General features: G+C 38.2%; 1 protein-coding gene across 1 annotated transcript in view; it reads left to right on the top strand.

Annotated features, from left to right (window-relative positions):
• Window positions 1–17390, top strand: part of LOC122808415 (F-BAR domain only protein 1-like) — a 2144012-nt gene extending 2126622 nt beyond the window's left edge. Inside the window, exon 27 of the mRNA XM_044079378.1 lies at window positions 16698–17390. Within this exon, the coding sequence (XP_043935313.1) occupies window positions 16698–16720 (23 nt within the window). The 3' untranslated portion in view covers window positions 16721–17390. The remainder of the gene's footprint in view (window positions 1–16697) is intronic.
• The last annotated feature ends 2070 nt before the right edge of the window (window positions 17391–19460 follow it).

Below are 19460 nucleotides of genomic sequence, written 5' to 3'. Positions count from 1 at the left end.
TCAGTAAATGGAAGAGATTTTCAGTCTGGGCGTGTGATAATGGCCTCAATCCCTTTTCAGCCCCAGTGGAAAAAGTTTTATAATGTTTGGCCATTCTTTTTGGTAGGGGAGCTTCCACTTCTACTGTTAAGGCCATTCCAGCAGCCATGTCTAACTTTCATAATGGCTTTGGCGATCTACCCTTAATTTCTCACAGATTTTGTAAGGTCTTCCTCAAGGGAACTATCTGTTTAAAGACCCCATTTAATAAAAACCAAACCACCAGTCTGACCGAACAGTGAAGGAAACCACCAGCAGTAGCGAAAAACACAGTTTAATATCGCTTTCGTCTCAAAAGACTTCTTCAGAATGAAATAAAATGCACACAGCAGCATCCCCTTATATATCAAATCAAAATAATTACCTAATAAAACAATCAATTACTTAAAGTGCACTAACAAAAGGACTACAGTCATTTAAAGGCACATATCTAATAACATAACATAGACAGTTCATTTTAAAATCTTCAGTCTTCTATTCTTCAGAAAACATTTAATATTCACTTAGTCATTAATGCCAGGTTTTTTGTCAGCCCCTAACCTGAGCTGCCACATAGTTTCTCTTTGTTCCAGTTGGTCCTTATAGGACCCCCCCCCTCCCCATATTTCTAACTACATGTTCCAAAACAGCAAACAGAAACTTTTTAAAACCACATGTAATGGAATGTTTAAATAGAGCATTATTGATGTTCTTACTTCTAATGCAATCATAGTGCTCTTTAATTCTTTTACTAGGTGGTCGTGTGGACATACCTACATAAAATTCATTGCACACAGAACAAACAGCAAGACAGACTATGCCACTAGTATTGCAATTGTGTACACCATCAATAGAAAGTGTCCTGTTCAAACAGGGTAAATCAATATAGGGTCCCTCTAAAATAAAACAACATGTAGAGCAAAAACCACATTTATTCATCTTGCAGCGTCTGCTGTTGTCAGGGGTACTTTTATATATGGAGTCAAATTGTAAACTTTTTTTAAACAGTTTTTTATATACAAAATTGGGTCTATTACCTACAACTTGTATTAATTCGCTATTTCCACATAAGATGTTCCAGTTTCTAGTAATAATGGACCTGATGTTAAATGTATCAACAGACATATCCAAAATACAAGAAGTACCAAATGTATTTGTGTTAGTGTTGTTAGAACTTGAATTGTTAACACCTGTGACTCCATGTGGCTCATTTGTAATGGTAGTAAAACCATTTTTCAAAATTGGTGGAAAATCAGTAGCCCTTCCTGTTCTAATTTCATTAGCTAGTTTGCCAAGTAAATCTGAGGGGTAACCTCTAACCAAAAACATATTCTGTATAAAACTGACTTCTGATTCAAAATCAGCTTCTTCAGAAATCATTTGTGAAGCATGAATAAACTGACCCTTCGGTATGTTATTTTTCATAAAAACAGGATGGTTGCTCAAATAATGCAAATAACTGTTAACAAACATCTCCTTCCTATGTATTTCACTTGTGAAACAATTATTAGAAGTATTCCAAGTCAGGGTAACATCCAAAAAATGCACTGATAGCCCAGCATTCCCCAATACAAATTTAAAAAAAATCACTGGAATTATTAATACTATCACAAAAAGAATGGACCTGGTCTATGCCACCTTCCAGGATAAAAAACAAATCCTCCACATATCTGCCATAAAAAACTACATGATATTGCTCCATAATAGGTCTGAGAAAACTATGCTCCCACCACCTAAGAACTAGAGTGGCGTAAGCCAGGGCCGCAGCGGACCCCATAGCTACTCCTCTTAGCTGCTTGTAACTTTTCTTATTAAATAGAAAATAATCATCTGCGGTGGTGGTGCTGCGGTAGCATTGTCGCCTCACAATAAGACGTTGTCCTGTTCGATTCTCAGCTAGAGCATCTTCTGTGTGGAGACATGCATGAATGGGTGTACCTTCGTTGAAGGTTGTGCGTCAGGGCTAGCAACTCGGCACGTAAAAATCTACTGCCAATCATTAGCGGACCGGAGTTCCGCTGTGGCAAACCCTAACCGGGAAAAAGCTGAAAGACACAACAACAACAACATTAAGCACTAGTTCTATTAAGATGCATAAAACAAATATGCTGTCAGAATGAAGGTGAGCTACATTTCCCAAGAACTGTCAAACAAAATCAACCCCTTGATCATGGGGGATGCTCGTAAACAATGATTGGACATCCACTGTAAACAAAATGTTCTTCTTAGAATCAAAGGAATTTACAGAACTAAACGTCCTAATCAAATCCAAAAAATGCCACGAGTCCTTAATAAATTAACCTAATTTTTGGACTAGTGGATTTAACATGTAGTCAACTACTAAAGAAATACCTTCTGTGTCTGATTTAGGTGAAGATACTATGGTTCTGAATGGGGGGGGGGTTCAAGATTTTTATGAATTTTGGGGATACCAAACATGGTCCCCAAAAGTGGATGTTCAACTAACATAAAATCATACATGTCATTAGTAATATACCCATTGACCCACAGATCATATAAAATAGAACATATACTGTGATATGCCTTAAAAACCAGTTGTTGACTAACTAATGAATATTCAGTTTCAATACTTAGCATATTTTCCATAGAGTTAACATATTTATCTTGTTCAAGAATTACCAGCCCCCCTCCCTTATCGGCTTTCATAAACCGAAGGTAGCTTAAAGACCTCAATTCTTTTAAGTTTGTTCTTTGAGCTCTAGTAAGATTATAAAACTTATAATTTACCTTAGTATGAACAAGTTGTCTGATGTCTTCAGGCAACAATTTTCAAAAACAAGTAAGGTGTTAGTTAAGGGGGGAGTATTGGTACTTGGCTTGGCAAACAGACATTTATTAAACTCCATACTAGAAAAAACATAACTTAAATTTATGAAAAAAGAAAGAATAAAGAGTGCACCATTAGCTGGAATTCAAACTTGTCAGCAAATAAATTCAAATAACCACCTGTTTGGATAAATCTTCATTTATTGCGAACAACAGGAGCTGCAGCAAGTGATAAAAGTAAGCGCTTTCGCGTTGACACCCAACGCTTCTTCAGACATAGAAAACTACTGAATCTGGCTCCTTTTAAACATCCATTAACATGATGTCATAATTAGCTTAAAGAGACAGATGTGTCTAAGACTATAAAACTAGAAAACTAGAAAATTACTATCATAAAATGCTGCATGACTTAAAAACTTTAAAACCTTAGTAAATTTTAATATAAATGAACATACATGTAAAAAAATAAAATAAACCACAAATAACTCTAATGTTTCAATGGTCTGGAAGCTAGGAAAGGCTTAATAGAAAGCCTTTCATTGAGTCCAAACTTGTGTGCTTGTAATTTGACAATCCACTTGCCCTCTTTTTCTTCTACTCTATTTTTGGCATTACACAGTCTGTCATCTGTCTTTACCAATTCAAGAACCTGAAATTTGAAAGTGTGATTATCACCAGCATCAACAACATGTTTTGCAAGAGCATTTAATACATTGCTCCTGGATACTGCATAAATATGCTCCCTAATGCGTTCTCTTAGGGACCTAGTGGTCATACCCACATAGAACTTCCTGCATGACTGGCATTCAGCCAAGTAAACCAAATTCGTGGACTTGCAACTTGCATGATGTTTGAAGACATAATTCCTGTGTGTGACAGGATGTATAAACCTATGGGTATTAGCTATGTGCCTGCATTGATTGCAGGATAAACAAGCAAAAGTACCATTCCGTGTGTTTATCTTGTCATTGACATGAAATTTATCATAACAAAGTAACCTATTCAGTGAAAGCATATTTTTATATGCTACTCGAGGTGTGCTGTCTACTAGAGATCTGATGTTATCATCAATCATGAGAAGATTCCAATGTCTATTAAGAATTTTCAGGACATGCTTGTTTTTGTTTGTGTAAGGGATGGTGATCCTATTGGTCTGGGCCCTAAATGCCCGTGTGGTTGGTATGTATGAGGTATTGTGTCTCTTAATGATAGGTATAGCTTCATTGTCCCTTTTGCTGTCACATTCAGAGACAGCTTTAAGTACTGAATTTCTATTGTAACCCCTAGTTGTAAAATTGTTTACTAAATCAGATTTCTGTCGTTGGTATGCTGAGCTACACACTCAGCATACCAACGACAGAAATCTGATTTAGTAAACAATTTTACAACTAGGGGTTACAATAGAAATTCAGTACTTAAAGCTGTCTCTGAATGTGACAGCAAAAGGGACAATGAAGCTATACCTATCATTAAGAGACACAATATCTCATACATACCAACCACACGGGCATTTAGGGCCCAGACCAATAGGATCACCATCCCTTACACAAACAAGAACAAGCATGTCCTGAAAATTCTTAATAGACATTGGAATCTTCTCATGATTGATGATAACATCAGATCTCTAGTAGACAGCACACCTCGAGTAGCATATAAAAATATGCTTTCACTGAATAGGTTACTTTGTTATGATAAATTTCATGTCAATGACAAGATAAACACACGGAATGGTACTTTTGCTTGTTTATCCTGCAATCAATGCAGGCACATAGCTAATACCCATAGGTTTATACATCCTGTCACACACAGGAATTATGTCTTCAAACATCATGCAAGTTGCAAGTCCACGAATTTGGTTTACTTGGCTGAATGCCAGTCATGCAGGAAGTTCTATGTGGGTATGACCACTAGGTCCCTAAGAGAACGCATTAGGGAGCATATTTATGCAGTATCCAGGAGCAATGTATTAAATGCTCTTGCAAAACATGTTGTTGATGCTGGTGATAATCACACTTTCAAATTTCAGGTTCTTGAATTGGTAAAGACAGATGACAGACTGGGTAATGTCAAAAATAGAGTAGAAGAAAAAGAGGGCAAGTGGATTGTCAAATTACAAGCACACAAGTTTGGACTCAATGAAAGGCTTTCTATCAAGCCTTTCTTAGCTTCCAGACCATTGAAACATTAGAGTTATTTGTGGTTTATTTTATTTTTTCACATGTATGTTCATTTATATTAAAATTTACTAAGGTTTTAAAGTTTTTAAGTTATGCAGCATTTTATGATAGTAATTTTCTAGTTTTCTAGTTTTATAGTCTTGGACACATCTGTCTCTTTAAGCTAATTATGACATCATGTTAATGGATGTTTAAAAGGAGCCAGATTCAGTAGTTTTCTATGTCTGAAGAAGCGTTGGGTGTCAACGCGAAAGCGCTTACTTTTATCACTTGCTGCAGCTCCTGTTGTTCGCAATAAATGAAGATTTATCCAAACAGGTGGTTATTTGAATTTATTTGCTGACAAGTTTGAATTCCAGCTAATGGTGCACTCTTTATTCTTTCTTTTTTCATGATTTGGACTTTTGAATAAGAGTGCTTTACCTGGCAGTGTGTTTTTCTTTGGTCAGAATAACTTAAATTTAGTTTGACAAAACATTTTTAAATCCAACAATGTGTGTCCTAAATTCATTTTTTTGCTAGGCACAAAGTTAAAACCAAGCCCTAAAACAAATAAATGATCAGAAGTAAATGAATAACAAGACAGATTATAAATTTATAATTGATTAAATTAATATTGATTATAAAGACCCCATTGAAATATCCTCTACCACCTGACTTTTGTTTTGCAGTCACTAGTACTTCCCCCTTTGAACCAGCAGTTACTTGTGACTTGAAGTTCCTCTCTTGGAAAACACTTTTACTTATAGCTATCACCTATGCAAGACTAATTTACAAATTGCAAGCCTTATGTTCAACCCCCCCCCCCCCTTACTTAATTTTCCATAAGGATACAGTTACACTCAGGACAAATCCATCCTTTCTTCCAAAGATGGTCTCAGAGTTCAACATTAATCAGGCTATATACTTAACTGTCGTCTTTCCAAATTTTTCTAATAAAGGCGAATATTGCTTACACCTTTTAGATGTTCACAGACAATTACGTTTCTATCTTAACAGAACTAACGAATTTAGGAGATCAGAACAATTATTTGTCTCCTTCTCTGGCACAGCCTTAGGGAAATCTGCCTCTAAGGTTACCTTGTCAAAATGGTTAAGAAATTGTATTTCTTTAGATCTATGGCTACCTCAGCTGTCTACCATTCTAAAGCTTCCATGAGTGAGATATGTGCAGCAGCAACATGGGCTACTCCGCATGCCTTTATTACTCATTACAAATTGGATCTGTTCTCCAGCAGAAGAGCCGCCTTTGGTTGTATGGTTCTCAGGAATGTCCTTCCTTAGGGCCACCCAGGATCGAAAGTAGCTGGGGATTCTCCCCCATTGGTCAAAAATCTATGAACATTGACAATATCAGATAAAAAAGTTATGTGTTACCATAACGTTCCATCTGTGTTGTTGATCTTCATCTATTCTTGTCGTCCCACCCTCCTTCCACTTCTTATGGATTTCTGGTGGAGTGAGCGATCTGTTATCCTTGGTCTTCTGTTAGGACACTCCTTGGACACTGCTTCCTCATTTGTAATTAGTTTCCTTCCATTGTTCTATAATTCTGCAAACTCGATCTGAGGTAATGTAGAGAGGGGTATTGTGGGTAGATTAGCTTGAGAGTTTTTTTGCTGGCATGAGCTATATAACATCCAAATCGGTTCCGAGGACTGGAACCATAGCCCATCAGTCAAGAATAGATGAAGATCGACAACACAGATGGAACTTTATGATAAGACATAACTTCTTTTTTCTGCGCTGTATCTCAACAAATCTTTTCAACTGTCAATAATCTCTACAGACTGTCACAGTGATGGAAGCACATTTTTTATCTCTTGGATGTTCACAGGCAACTTAAGTTACTGTACACTACTAAAACCACTGAAATTAAAATATCAGTGCACCAAACAACAAAAAAGGCCAAGTGAATAATAAAGACTGACATTTTGACTATATAAGCCTTTACAGAGTGCATCTTTCTCACTTCCCAACAGATCTTATATACACTTTAACTCACATCAGTTATGGTATTTAACAATTAGTCTAATTGAAATAAATTCCAAAGCATTTTGCAAAAAACATTTCCAATTACACTCTTTGTTTAGTCCCTTTGGAAAGAGTGTATTACATTTTAAAATAAATATAGATTCCTTTCTTCTTAGCTTTTATTTAATATCTTGTAAAATTGTATATTCATTATGTAGCGAAAACCACAGCAGGAAAACAGCCTGGAACCAACGTATCTTCTGTTAACACAATTTTATTTTCACAGAGTCAAGGAAAAAACAAGTAGTTTAACATGTTAGTATAAGCAGTGTTTTAAAACAAAGGAGGGCCAAATTACAACAAAGTAAAAATGAATTTCAATATATACATACATATTAGGGACAAAAAGTTTTAAACATATTTTTAACAATTTTTACAGGGTTTAAATATACATTTAATAATAATAAAATTTAATATTTAATTATTTATTTAAACTAGATGGTTATTTATTTATTTATTTACAACAATAAACAAGAAAAATTTTAATTAAATTTTAATTAAATTATCACATCAATTTATAGTTATTTATAGTAAGTTTATTTAGGATGCATCAAACAATATAAATTTTAAAAAATATCTATTTATTAATGTAGAAACTATACTAGTTCAATAACAATATAATAGTATTAATCCAATAATAATAAACAAATAAAAAACCGTAGTACAAATCCATGAAATGCTAATGTTATAATAATGAATTCAGGAAAACCAAATTGTAAAAGACGACCAACACCATTAATTTTTATAAGAAAGGTTTTCTATTTAAATGAAGCGTGCACAGTACTGGAATAAGAAAAAGTTCGTTTTACTGTAGAAAACTTGTTTTTTTGAAAAAGTCCGTTTGCACGGACAGCTTATTTCAAGATGAAAAATAACTTAACACTTTTCAAATCATTAAATCATTCAAATCAAATGCAAGATTTTTTATTTAAATAATAAAATATACAATAAATTTTCCGAACATACAAAGCATCTTATAATAGGTGCTGAGAGCAAAGAAACATGAACACACTTTTTAAATAACATTTAATAGGAAATTTACGAAGAGAATATAGCTTTAAGCATAGAAACACTTTAAAAGGTTTTAATGAAACAATTATACAATCAATTAATTAAACATTGGGTATATAAGCAGATGGTTTGCTTAGTTAAAGTATCTTGAAAAAGCCCGGGAGAGCCCGGGCGAAAGCGATTGATCTACTTGTGTTACTCCTTCGTGATTTTATGACTTTGTGGATTACTGCACTAAACTACTTGTTTTTTCCTTGACTCTGTGAAAATAAAATTGTGTTAACAGAAGATACGTTGGTTCCAGGCTGTTTTCCTGCTGTGGTTTTCGCTACTAACTTAGAGGTTGTCCTGCAGTTGTTTTTTGCTTATATTCATTATGTATCTACTCCAACACTGTCGCCTGCAACCCTGATGGATCCCCTCCATGAAATTCGTTAAGTTACTGTATAACCTAATGAGTTCTAAAGAAATGATGGCTTGATCAATTTTTTGTCTTTCAAAAAAGTGAAAGGCTTGCTAGTCAGTAAAAAGGCTGCTTCTAAATAGTTGGCGCAGTGTTCTGCCTTTTGCTATGTCATTTTTAAAAAAAGAAAACTCTTCATAGTACTGCAAGACTTCATTCCATCATTCCTCTAGGGCAGTAGATGCATCAGCATCATATCTGATTAGACAGTTTATAAACTGCCACAAGGCTTACGATATGTTGAGAATACCTTTACAAAGCATTTTATGTTGAACGTTCCTTACAGGGTGAGGCAAGTTTTGGCACTGTTCTTATTTTGGGGACCCTCTCACTGTCTTTCTTCCAAAGGATACTTAACTACTGCTTGGGAATCCACACAAACGTTAAGTTGCTATTACAGTTATCCCCCCAGAAGAAGGTAGTGCAACCTCGTGTAAAAATATTTACCATAACAGTAGACGGATCTTTGAGGAGTGGAAGAAATCAGTCAGCCATGGTGAGCTTATGTGGGAGTCAGTCAAGGTTTGAATGAATGCTGACGAGACCAGCATTGGTCTAAATAGGGATTGGGATATAGCTAAAGAACTTTCTTGGAAGATTCTTGCCAGGAATGAAGATATACTGTGGGTAAAAACAAAATGTATTTTGCTGGTCTTGTGGTCTTCCCCTAACAGATCTCCTGTTTTGTATAATAAGTATTCTGATGTTGTTAGTTTTCATTCATTGCTCAACAGATGGATTCAGATCCTATCCATCAGATCTGACTTGGCCGTTGCTAAAGCTCATGGCAACCAGAACTCTCAAGCTTCACCCTTACCCATAATGCACCACCTCCAATTACCCCAGATCTTGTTTGCCGCTCCAGCAAAAAGACATGGTTTGCTGTTACTGTAGCTTCATAGAGATAAGTGACAGTTATTTTTCTTACAGTCTTATTTCCTTACTGCTTATCCTTACCCTTCTTCCTTTTTCATCTGTTTAATAACTCATGTCTAATTTTCTTCTCTTGCTTTGTACTTGTGTACTCTCCAGATACTATCGTTAGTATCTCTTCTTCTACCTAGGCTGTTGTTCTTACCATTGCTGGTATTTTTCACTTTTTTTCATTCTGCTTTTCTAATATACAAAAAACGTTTCTTTCTCCTTCTTGGGTTTAGACCCTTGTCTAAAATCTCTAAACATGTCAGAAAAGCCAGCAGGATTTAAAAAATGTGTAAAGTGTGGGCATAAATTGCTTCTCTCAGAGGCCCACACCTTATGCATTTATTGTTTGGGCCCTTTAAACCTGCAAGAAGACTGCTCTATCTGTCATATCTTCAATCATTGTTAGTGGAAAGAAAAAGTAAGCTCATTTTGAAAGGCCTTCCTCTTTCCTCCTTTGGAGAAGCTATTTCTGAAGGTACTACTTCAGAAACTAAGTTAAAGAAATCCTCTTCTCCGAGGCCTTCATCATCATGGTCTACCTCGGAGTCTTCAAGAAAAAGATCAGCAAAGGATCTGGTTTCAACCCCGGATCACAAGAAATCAAAATTTATCGATCCTATATCAGCTGTGGATCCAAAAACCTCAAAGCCATCTGATCTGTTTCGGATCCATCTATTTCCAAACAAGATCCAACAAGTTCTAAAATATCATAGGTTCATAGGTTCATAGATTAGTACTAGGCTACCTGCCCTTGTGAGCCATTTTAAGCCTAGCCAATTATCCCCTGTGAGATTCAAACCCTCTATATATCAGGTCTGGTATCACCAAAAATGGTGTTTAAACCTTTACCTAGAGTAAGGTACTCTCCTTCCTTGGACCCTATCCTCGATAGAGTACCTTCTCCTTTTTTGGAGAGTCCCAGGTCACCTTCTATTTTTTTTGCTCATTCTTCCAGGAGCCTAACCAAAGAAGATGTGGAGAGACTGGTGAGGAAGATCTTCATAGTGCAGAGACAGATTGGAGTTCCTGTGGCTCCTACCCCCCTCTGGGTCAGGAGATCCAAATGTCTTCAACTCCCCTTTTACAGATTTCTCCTCTGACTACCACTTTAGCATTAGAGTCCTTGGATCCAAGTTGTCCAGGCCTGTCAGTTTTGGATCTATAGATATCCTTATCCTTGCATCCAAAGTCATCCCTGAGAGCTCCAGTTCCTTTGGATCCAGTGAGCTCCTGAAACCGTAGTCTGCCTATCAGATCTAGGGTGTTGCATTCAATTCTGAGATTTTCGGAGCTATGTCTGCATCTTGAAACATCGGCATGGGATAGGTCAGCTCTGGCTTTCACCTCTGAGGTCTTGCCCTTGGGGTGGGAGGGGAATAGGATCCAGAAGCATGTCTTCTCTGGTGGAATGTCCTCTTCTTCTCTGAGCCACTCGACTTTTGAGGTTGTGGAGAGGGTCTCTTCAGCTCTGACAGCTCTGACGGATCCTTCCCCCTCGGATCAGAAGCCTTCCATTATGACCCATCATTCGAGCGTCACCATCTCATTCCACTGGGACAGCCAGTACAAAAGCCTTGGCTCCCGCTCAGGGAATTATAATTTCCTCTTCAGATACCTCCCCAAAACATCCCACTGAGGAGGTCCACAGAAAGAGGACGTGCAAGAGGAAGCACATTTATTCCCCGGAGGAATCCATCACCGAGGATACGGATTTTGATGAGGGCAAAAATGTCCTCTCTGTCACCTCCTGAAGATGTCTTGTTTGGAGACATCCTGGAAATTCTTAAATAGAGAGTAGACTGGATGCCTAGTAACCTGAAACCAGAAGAATCTGTTCTCCTAGAGGCTTTTGGCACTAGACCTTCTAATTCTTGGGTGATTCTGCCCGCTGACGACATCATTAACATGATCTCTCAGTGGGAGTGGAAGGATCCAGACACTATAGAACCCATTCCTCGGAGACCAGCTAGGATTATGGCACCACCAGTGAACAGACAGTTTTGGAGTAAACGAGTTCCTGTTGATGTCATGGTCATTGCTGCAGCCACCAAGAAGGAACTACCTGAAGAAAGTTCCACTGTCCATCCCTCCTCCAGCAGGGAGTCGCAGGCAATGGACAGATTTGGGAAGTGTGTCTACAGCTCATCCACTTTTGTGCTGAGGTCTGTCAACTACTTGGCAAGTTTTTCCAGATTGTAAAGGGATTTGATTAAGGAGTTATCAAATACCCTTTTGGGTTCTGTTTCTAAGGAAGTTCAGGCCTCCATGACTTCCCAGTTATCTACCCTTCAGTCTATATACAATTTTTCCATGAGGTTGATCTCAAATGTAGCAGAGGGAACCTCAAGAGCAGCAGGTTCAGGCATTTCCATGAGGAGATATGCCCAGATGCGCCTTTGTGAGTTTGAGGACCCTTTCAGGTCCTCTTTCGTCAATGCCCGTTTTGATGGAACATCTTTATTTGACCCCAAGGTTAAAGATACTCTGTCTCAGATGTGAGAAGACCCTGTCTGCCATGGATGTGCATTTTTTTGATCCCCTCAACGAACCTTTTCCAGGAATCGAGATCAGAATATGTGGTTCAAGAGGTCTCGGGGTCCTTTCCAGGACACATGTGGAGGAGGATCCCCCAGAGGCAGAGAAGGGACCTCAAATGGACACGGCTGTCCACATGTCAGAAATGGCCCACAGAACCAGGGTTTCAGAGATTCATTCTTTGACAAACCCTACTAGTGCTCCTGGAAGGAATCCCAATTGTCCGCCTCTGGAGGTAGTGGGGGGGTGATTATCCCCGCACTAGAGAGCCTGGCTAGATATAACAAAAGATACTTAGGTGCAAAGGATTATTTCCAGAGGATGTATAATACCATTTTCCCTTCCACCTCCACTTTCAAGAAAATCCCCAATGTTCCACGCAGTCAGGGGGGAGCAAACAGCAGTTCAAATGCAAAAGTTGCTAGAAAAGTGTCATCCAAGAGGTCCCACCAGACCAGATAGAGTCTGGAACTTAGTGAAGGTTCTTTTTACTGCCAGAGAAAACAGGGGACTGGAGACCAATTCTGGATCTCAATGAACTAAGCAAGTCAGTTCAAAGAACCAAGTTTCGGATGGTCACAGTTTAGTACATTCTCCCTTTTCTGGAGAAGGTCGATTGAATATGCTCTATAGACCTTCAAGACATGTAGTATCACATAAAGATGAACAAATGGTCTAGAAGGTATTTTACATTTCTGGCTGGGGGCCAGTCATTTTCAATTCAGAATACTTCCCTTTGGACTCACCACGGCCCCCATGGTGTTTACCAGGTGCATGCCAGTAGTAGCAGCTCACCTGAGACTGCAAGGATTCCGAGTGTTTCCACGTCTAGATGACTGGCTTATCACCGTTTTGACTGGGTATCAACTTGTATGTGCAAGAGACCAAGTTCTCCAGACTTGCTCTTGTCTGGGGATAACCATAAACTACGACAAATCTCATCTGGAACCCACTCAGAGTTAAGAGTATATGGGAGCAGTTCAAAGTATAAAGACAACCATTGGTTCCCTTCCATTACTGAGGGTTCAGAATATAAGACTTTGAGTAAAAAAGATAATTTTCAGCACCTCCGTTTTGGGCCAACTGGTTCTTCAGGCTCTGGGATCAATGGCAGCAGCAATAATGTTGGTACCTCTAGACTGATTTTACATGAGAATTCTGCAGTGGATATTAGCTTTTCAGTGGCCGATTCTTTATCAACCCATGTTATACAAGATAAATTCACCAACCTTTGGAAAAAAGATCTAAAATGGTGGATTCATTCAGGCCAGGGTCTGCAAGGTCATCCATTCATTCCCCCTTAGCCCAAGATGATAGTGAGCATGGATGCTTCCTGGTTAGGGTGGGGGGGCATTATCTGGAGAAGACAGTCCAAGGCACCTGGTCCCCTGAGGAGGCCAAATTGCATATAAATGTCCTAGAGATGAGAGCAGTGCTCTTAGCATTGCAGACATTTCAGAGTGCGCTCCCTTTGGGGACAGTTGTAGTACAGTCAGACAGCATGTCAGTCGTGTGGTACATCAGCAAACAAGGAGGAACCAACTCCTACCTAGTGTGTTGAGAATTTCTGAAAGTGTGGCAGTGGGGCAATCTCTTCCGACCACTTTCTCTTAGCAATGCACATACTGAGGAATTACAATGTGATAGCAGATAAATTGAGCAGGTGCATTCTTCTACCTCACAAATGGTCCCTCAACAAGAAAACTGCAGACAAGATATTCATCAGTAGGGCTAGCCTTGCTGCGATCTGTTTGCTTCCTCCTAAACAATAAGTGCAGCAGCTACTTTGCCTAGATCCCCCCTGAGAGGGACTCTCCGTGGGAAGCTGTACTTCACGATTGGCCCTCTTGTCTCCTGTAAGCGTTTCCTCTCACTCCTTTAATTCCCCAATTCTTTCAGAAAGCCTCCAGATTGAAGTGCAAAGTTGTCCTCATTGCTCCATATTGGCCTCAACAAATTTGGTTTCCCTTTCTTTGGCCTCATCTGATTCCACCAAGTTGGTTTCTGGATCCAGCTCCGGACCTTCTGTCTCACCCAACAGACATGATACACCCAGATATGACAAAGTTCAGGCTGTTTGTCTGGCTTCTCCAATTCCATTGATAGCAAGACAACCATTGCTCTCTTCCCATATCCATCATATTTTTATGTCTTCCCATAAACCTTCCACCAAGAAACTGTACTCCAGCAAATGGAAAAGATTTGGTTTTTGGGCTCAAAAACATAATATTGAACCTTTTACAGCTCCCATACATAATATATTGGATTTTTTATTACATCTCTTTGATGAAGGAGCTAGTTCTTCCACAGTTTGAGTCCAGTTGGCAGCAATATCAGATTTTCATGTTTGAATAAATGTGTCGTGTAGTATCTCATAAGTTAAGCAAAGCATTTTTTAAGAGGCATTCTACTTTTAAGGCCTCCCTTTAAAGATCCTACTCCTCCATGGAACCTAAATCTAGTGCTGCGGTACCTTATTTAACCACTGTAACCTGAAGCTACCTGTGACCTTAAATTTCTTTCATGGAAGACAATTTTCTTAGTGAACATTACTTCGGCCAGAAGAATGTCTGAGATTCAAGAAATATCCTCAGAATCCCCATACTTAATTTTTCATAGACACAGAGTAGCTTTACATACCAGTCCATCATTTCATCCAAAGGTGTTATCAGAATCCAATATTAATTAATCTATTAATTTGTCTGTGTTTTTTCCCAAATTTTCCAACAAAGTTGAATATGCACTGCACTTATTAGATGTCCACAGACAGTTGTGCTTTTATTTGAATAAGACTAAAGACATCAGAAAATCGAATCAACTGCTTGTTTCATTTACAGGACCCGCATTGGCTGAACCAGTTATCAAAGTTACTCTATCTAAATGAATAACAAATTGCATTTCTTTTGTCTGTAACAAATCGAGTATCATTTTTAACAAAAAACATTTGTGCTCATTCCACCAGATCCATGGCAACTTCTTTATTATTCCAGTCCAGAATGTCCATTGATATTTGTGGACCGGCTACTTGGCTACTCCCTGTACATTTATTACTCATTATAAATTAGATCTGGTGTCCAGAGGAAGAGCATTGTTTGGTGCTGTGGTGGTCAGAAATATCCTGCCTTGAGTCCACCCAGGGAATTAGGTAGCTGCAGGTTCTGTTTCATCTGTTGAGGAATGAATGAAAATTGACAGATAAAGAAGTTATGTATTCACAGTAACATTCTGTCTGTATTGTCCATTTTCTTTCTTCCTCAACTCCCCTCCCACCAATCCCCATCTTTAAGACTCCTGGAAGAATGAGTATCACGTGGTCTACGTGTCTTATTTACTCATACAAGACCTCAGTTATAGCTTCTCCATACTAATGATAGTAAATTTCACCTTTCACTTTCCTAAGCAGCAAACAAGGTCTGAGGTAATTGGGGTTGGTGCATTATGGGTGAGGTGAAGCTCGAGAGTTCCTGTTTGCCACGAGCTTTAGCAATAGCCGAGTCGGAACCGATGGATCAGATCCGAACCCATCTGTTGTGGAAGAATGAAAATGGATAACACAGATGGAACGTTATGGTGCGCACATAACTTTTTTTTTCACTCTGGTGGAATGATCATATACTGTATTTCAAACCTCAAGTTTTTTGGGGTTGTTAGCAAAATAAAATACCCTAATGAAATGTAGTTTTGCATATATAGTAGAACCAAAGGGTAAGAGATGTTCCTTAGAATATTGCTATATCTAGAGTAGCTTTTATACTGCAGAGAACAGAACACAACTAGTTTAGTACAGTTAGATGAAACTGACAACTTTTTAATAAATTATTGCATGTCCTCTTCCATTTAATAGGAAATATTATGAGACATCATAAACAACTCATTTGAAGAATTTGCAGTCAGTATGTTTATTCTTCACATTTGATATTGCTGTGCAGTGTAATGCTACTAAATCTTAAGCTTCAAATAATTTGTCTGGCTTGTCAGTCAGTTTTTATTGAAGAGCTTGAATAAGCAAACAATTACAAATAAGTTAATATACTAAGACTAAAATAAGGAATAAATGTAGATCTAACAAGAGGAATCATCCTTGAGGGATAAAAGATTGCGATTACCCTCTCCACCAATTGTAGTTCATCTTTTTTTTCCTGTGAAGCTGCCATGCTAGGGGAGGGAAGGGAGGCATATTTACCAAGTATTGGCATATGCTGTGATGTTACACACCAACATCATAAGTGCATCAGGCCACCAGCAGTGCCTGTGCCCCCCACACCCACAAGCCTCCAGTTCTTTTCTACTGCTCACACAGTTTGTGTTGATCTTGATGCACGTTGGTGAAAGGTTTTTTGCACTTGATGCCTGAAACTGAATCTACACTATCCCAGTGGCCATCAGCATTACTATTCAAGACTCACATCAACATTCTCAGTTTTCAGGTGACGTGGCATCTAAACGAAGGTGAGTATTTTATATATGTATTCTTTTTTGTAGTGGTTAACTGCTTCATCCTGCTGGAGCATCGCTGTACCATTTACAATATCATTGTCCATTGCAGTCCAATGACAGGTACTAAAGGGGGAATTCTGAGGAGGTTATGGGAGCATCGATAACGAATGTTGTTCTTACATATGCCACCTGAGAGGTATGTTTATCTGTAATGCAGTTTTTGATATAAAAAGGAAGTAGCTTCCAATTTAAATGGCTTTCTTAAACAGATAAAAATAAATCTAATTTGTTCTCTTTCTTTCTTTTTCCAGGTAAATATATTGCTGGTTGTTAAGCTGCTGAGCACATTCTTTTGATGTAAAACACGAAGGACGTAAAAGAAAAAGAGTTCTTTTCCACTTTGGAGAAATGTGTGCTTATTGTTGCTTTTGATGACATTTTTGACTCTTTTAAAGTAAGACTTCAGCAGGAAGCTTCTCTCAGTGGAGGTCATTGCATTCCATCTGTATCGAGCTTAGTCTAGCTGAAAAAGAGGGAAAACAACAAGATTATTTTCATTAAGCCTACTTAGCAGAAACCTTGGCATTAAATACTGCTGACTGAGAACAAAAAAAATGCACTTGAGTCTGTTTTTCAAGAGTATTATTTAAAATGTTTAAATCATGCACTGTCTCCTGGCCCTTGTCCTGTAGCAGGATCTTGGCCAGTGTAGTGAACTGCAGTGCAAAGAGACTGGTGCTCCCTGTTGGTCAACATTTGTTTTACTACTGATACTTGTGCAAGTTACTATTATGACATTGAAAACCTGAGATTGAATCTGGTGATTTATTTTCTAAAGAAAAGTACATGCTGAACCCTAGAAACATTGCACCAGGTCTCTCAGAGGATAGCTTTTTATCAACTGACTTGCCTTAAAGTTGTAAAAGTGTGACTGTATACTGGTGCAGTGTCTAAAAATGTGTGTGTTATTTTGTTGTCAATGAAATGGGACATTTCTCAGATGACTCTGTTTTGTGTCTTGCCTGTATAATAGATGTTCTATTTAAGCTGCCGTTTGGTGTTTTCAAGGTTCACCCTCCCTTATGTATAGTACTAAAATCTGTAGTGAAGACCTGACAGATGGGCCCAGACTGCAGAGCTATGTATGTATGTATGGGTGGTATGTGACAAAGGTGGAATGCTGGAATGGAAAATGAGATTTCACATTCTAATTCCACCATGGTGACCAAATCCGTTTTTGCCTCCGTGCAGACTGATTGCTTGGGCATTAGTACAACTGATTTTTGTAACAAAGTAGGGCTCCACTGTAAACAAGGTGATTTTTTGAGTTGGTTGTCCATGATAAATAAACGTGTAAAACAGAAAAAACAGTAGTTCCAGTACTTTTGCAAGACTTAAAGCCCTGTCTTTTACAACTGATACCATTTTCCTTGGCAGAATATTTTTTGGACGGGGACAGCTTTATGAAGCTAATACTGGTGCAGAGTCAGTAAGTGCTGTATAGGACTTACCACTTGAGTGCAGTAAAAGTAGTGGGATCTGTTTTTATTCCTTGTTTTTAGCTGTGTTTTTATTCCTACTTGAGATTGTAACCTGTGCAGCATGAATATATGACTATACACAAAGTTTCCTGGTGTTTACATTTGGCATCCTGTGAGAGGAGCAGAGTTTTAATTCTGTTTGGCAACAGCTTTTAAGTCATTTCTGTTCCTCATGCAGTCTGAGGAAATGAAGTTCATTGTAACTTGTCGGTAAAAACACAAGTACTGTCTTTCTTCTCCACCACTTTGTGATGATACTAAAGTAAATGATCCCTCAGATGCCACAGCATTTAAAAACTCACGTTTGTTTTATTCTGAGAGAAGCTGTTACTTGTAAACATGCCTACACTTTTATTCTGAGAGAAGCTGTTACTTGTAAACATGTCTATGCTACCAGACTTTTATATCACTAAAGCTAAAGCCTTAAGCATCATCTGAAAACAGAAAATAATGTTAATGAACCTGTCAGTTCTGTATGTAACAAAGTACTGCCGTGTAACCAGTCCATTTGAATAGTTTTTCTATGAACTGGGGCAAATATCTTTCTTCAGATAAATGAGTCAGTAGATGGTAGCACTTGAAACTGATATTGCAAGGTATAGTAGAATCTTGTGACTTCAGACCACCATCATTATTATTTATTATAAATTCAGGTTTTAAAACTCATAGGGCAATGTGGAAATTTGCCCTGTCCCTGTAGCAAGAGTATTTTGAGAGCTAAATTGAGTAATCCTTTAGAGATTTGCTAGGAGAACAATTTCGGGCATCAGATGTCAGAATAAAATGCTTGTAATATGAGGAGATACTGCAAACCTTGTGCACAGAGATGCCCAAACTATTTATAAGATATGAATGTTCCTCAGATATTGCACAACAGTAAAGAGTTTTTAATGACTGATCTTGGCTCAGAAAGGTAGCACTGATATTACGGCTTCCTTTTCATTTCCATTTTAGTTCTTTGGGAAGACTGGCCGGTCAGTAACAAGTCTCCTACCCCAGCTGCCTCATAATTATTGCATGGGCATTTACCGACGCCTCCCTCCACAAACACACAAAAATATACTGATCCAGTTCCCAGCCCTGACCTGTCAGGAGATTTGTATTTCTTGCTATTTGCCATTATTATACTGTGAATAGTCTGGGAAAAACCCAGTCCATTTGGCAATTAAAACAAGATTCATGACTCCTAAATTAGCAGCTAGGTCTTAAATACATTTATAGAGAAGAGAACAATATTACTCGCTTGTGGCCTAGTGGCTCTGCTATGTATGCTGATAAAAAAATAATACAGCAGTATAAGAGAAGACGAATACTCACTTGTGTCATGATGGCTCTGCTACATATGGTAACGTAATTTTGGGTCATTTCCTGTCTTTTCCAGCCCCCTGCTATAAATCATGCTTTGGCAGGCTTTTCTGGCTATAGAGAACTCAGCACAGCTCCTCGTGGTGTCCAGCAGAGTTCCTAGAGCAGCAGAGACCAGAAAAGACAAACTTTCCAGATTTTAAGTATTTTTTTCTGCATTTTCGACTT

Source organism: Protopterus annectens, chromosome 8.part0 (assembly GCF_019279795.1).
Source record: "Protopterus annectens isolate FY-2018-M chromosome 8.part0, PAN1.0, whole genome shotgun sequence".
Lineage (NCBI taxonomy): Eukaryota > Metazoa > Chordata > Ceratodontiformes > Protopteridae > Protopterus > Protopterus annectens.
The sequence above is the reverse complement of the archived record's forward strand: the minus strand, read 5'-3'. Positions and strand labels throughout refer to the sequence as shown.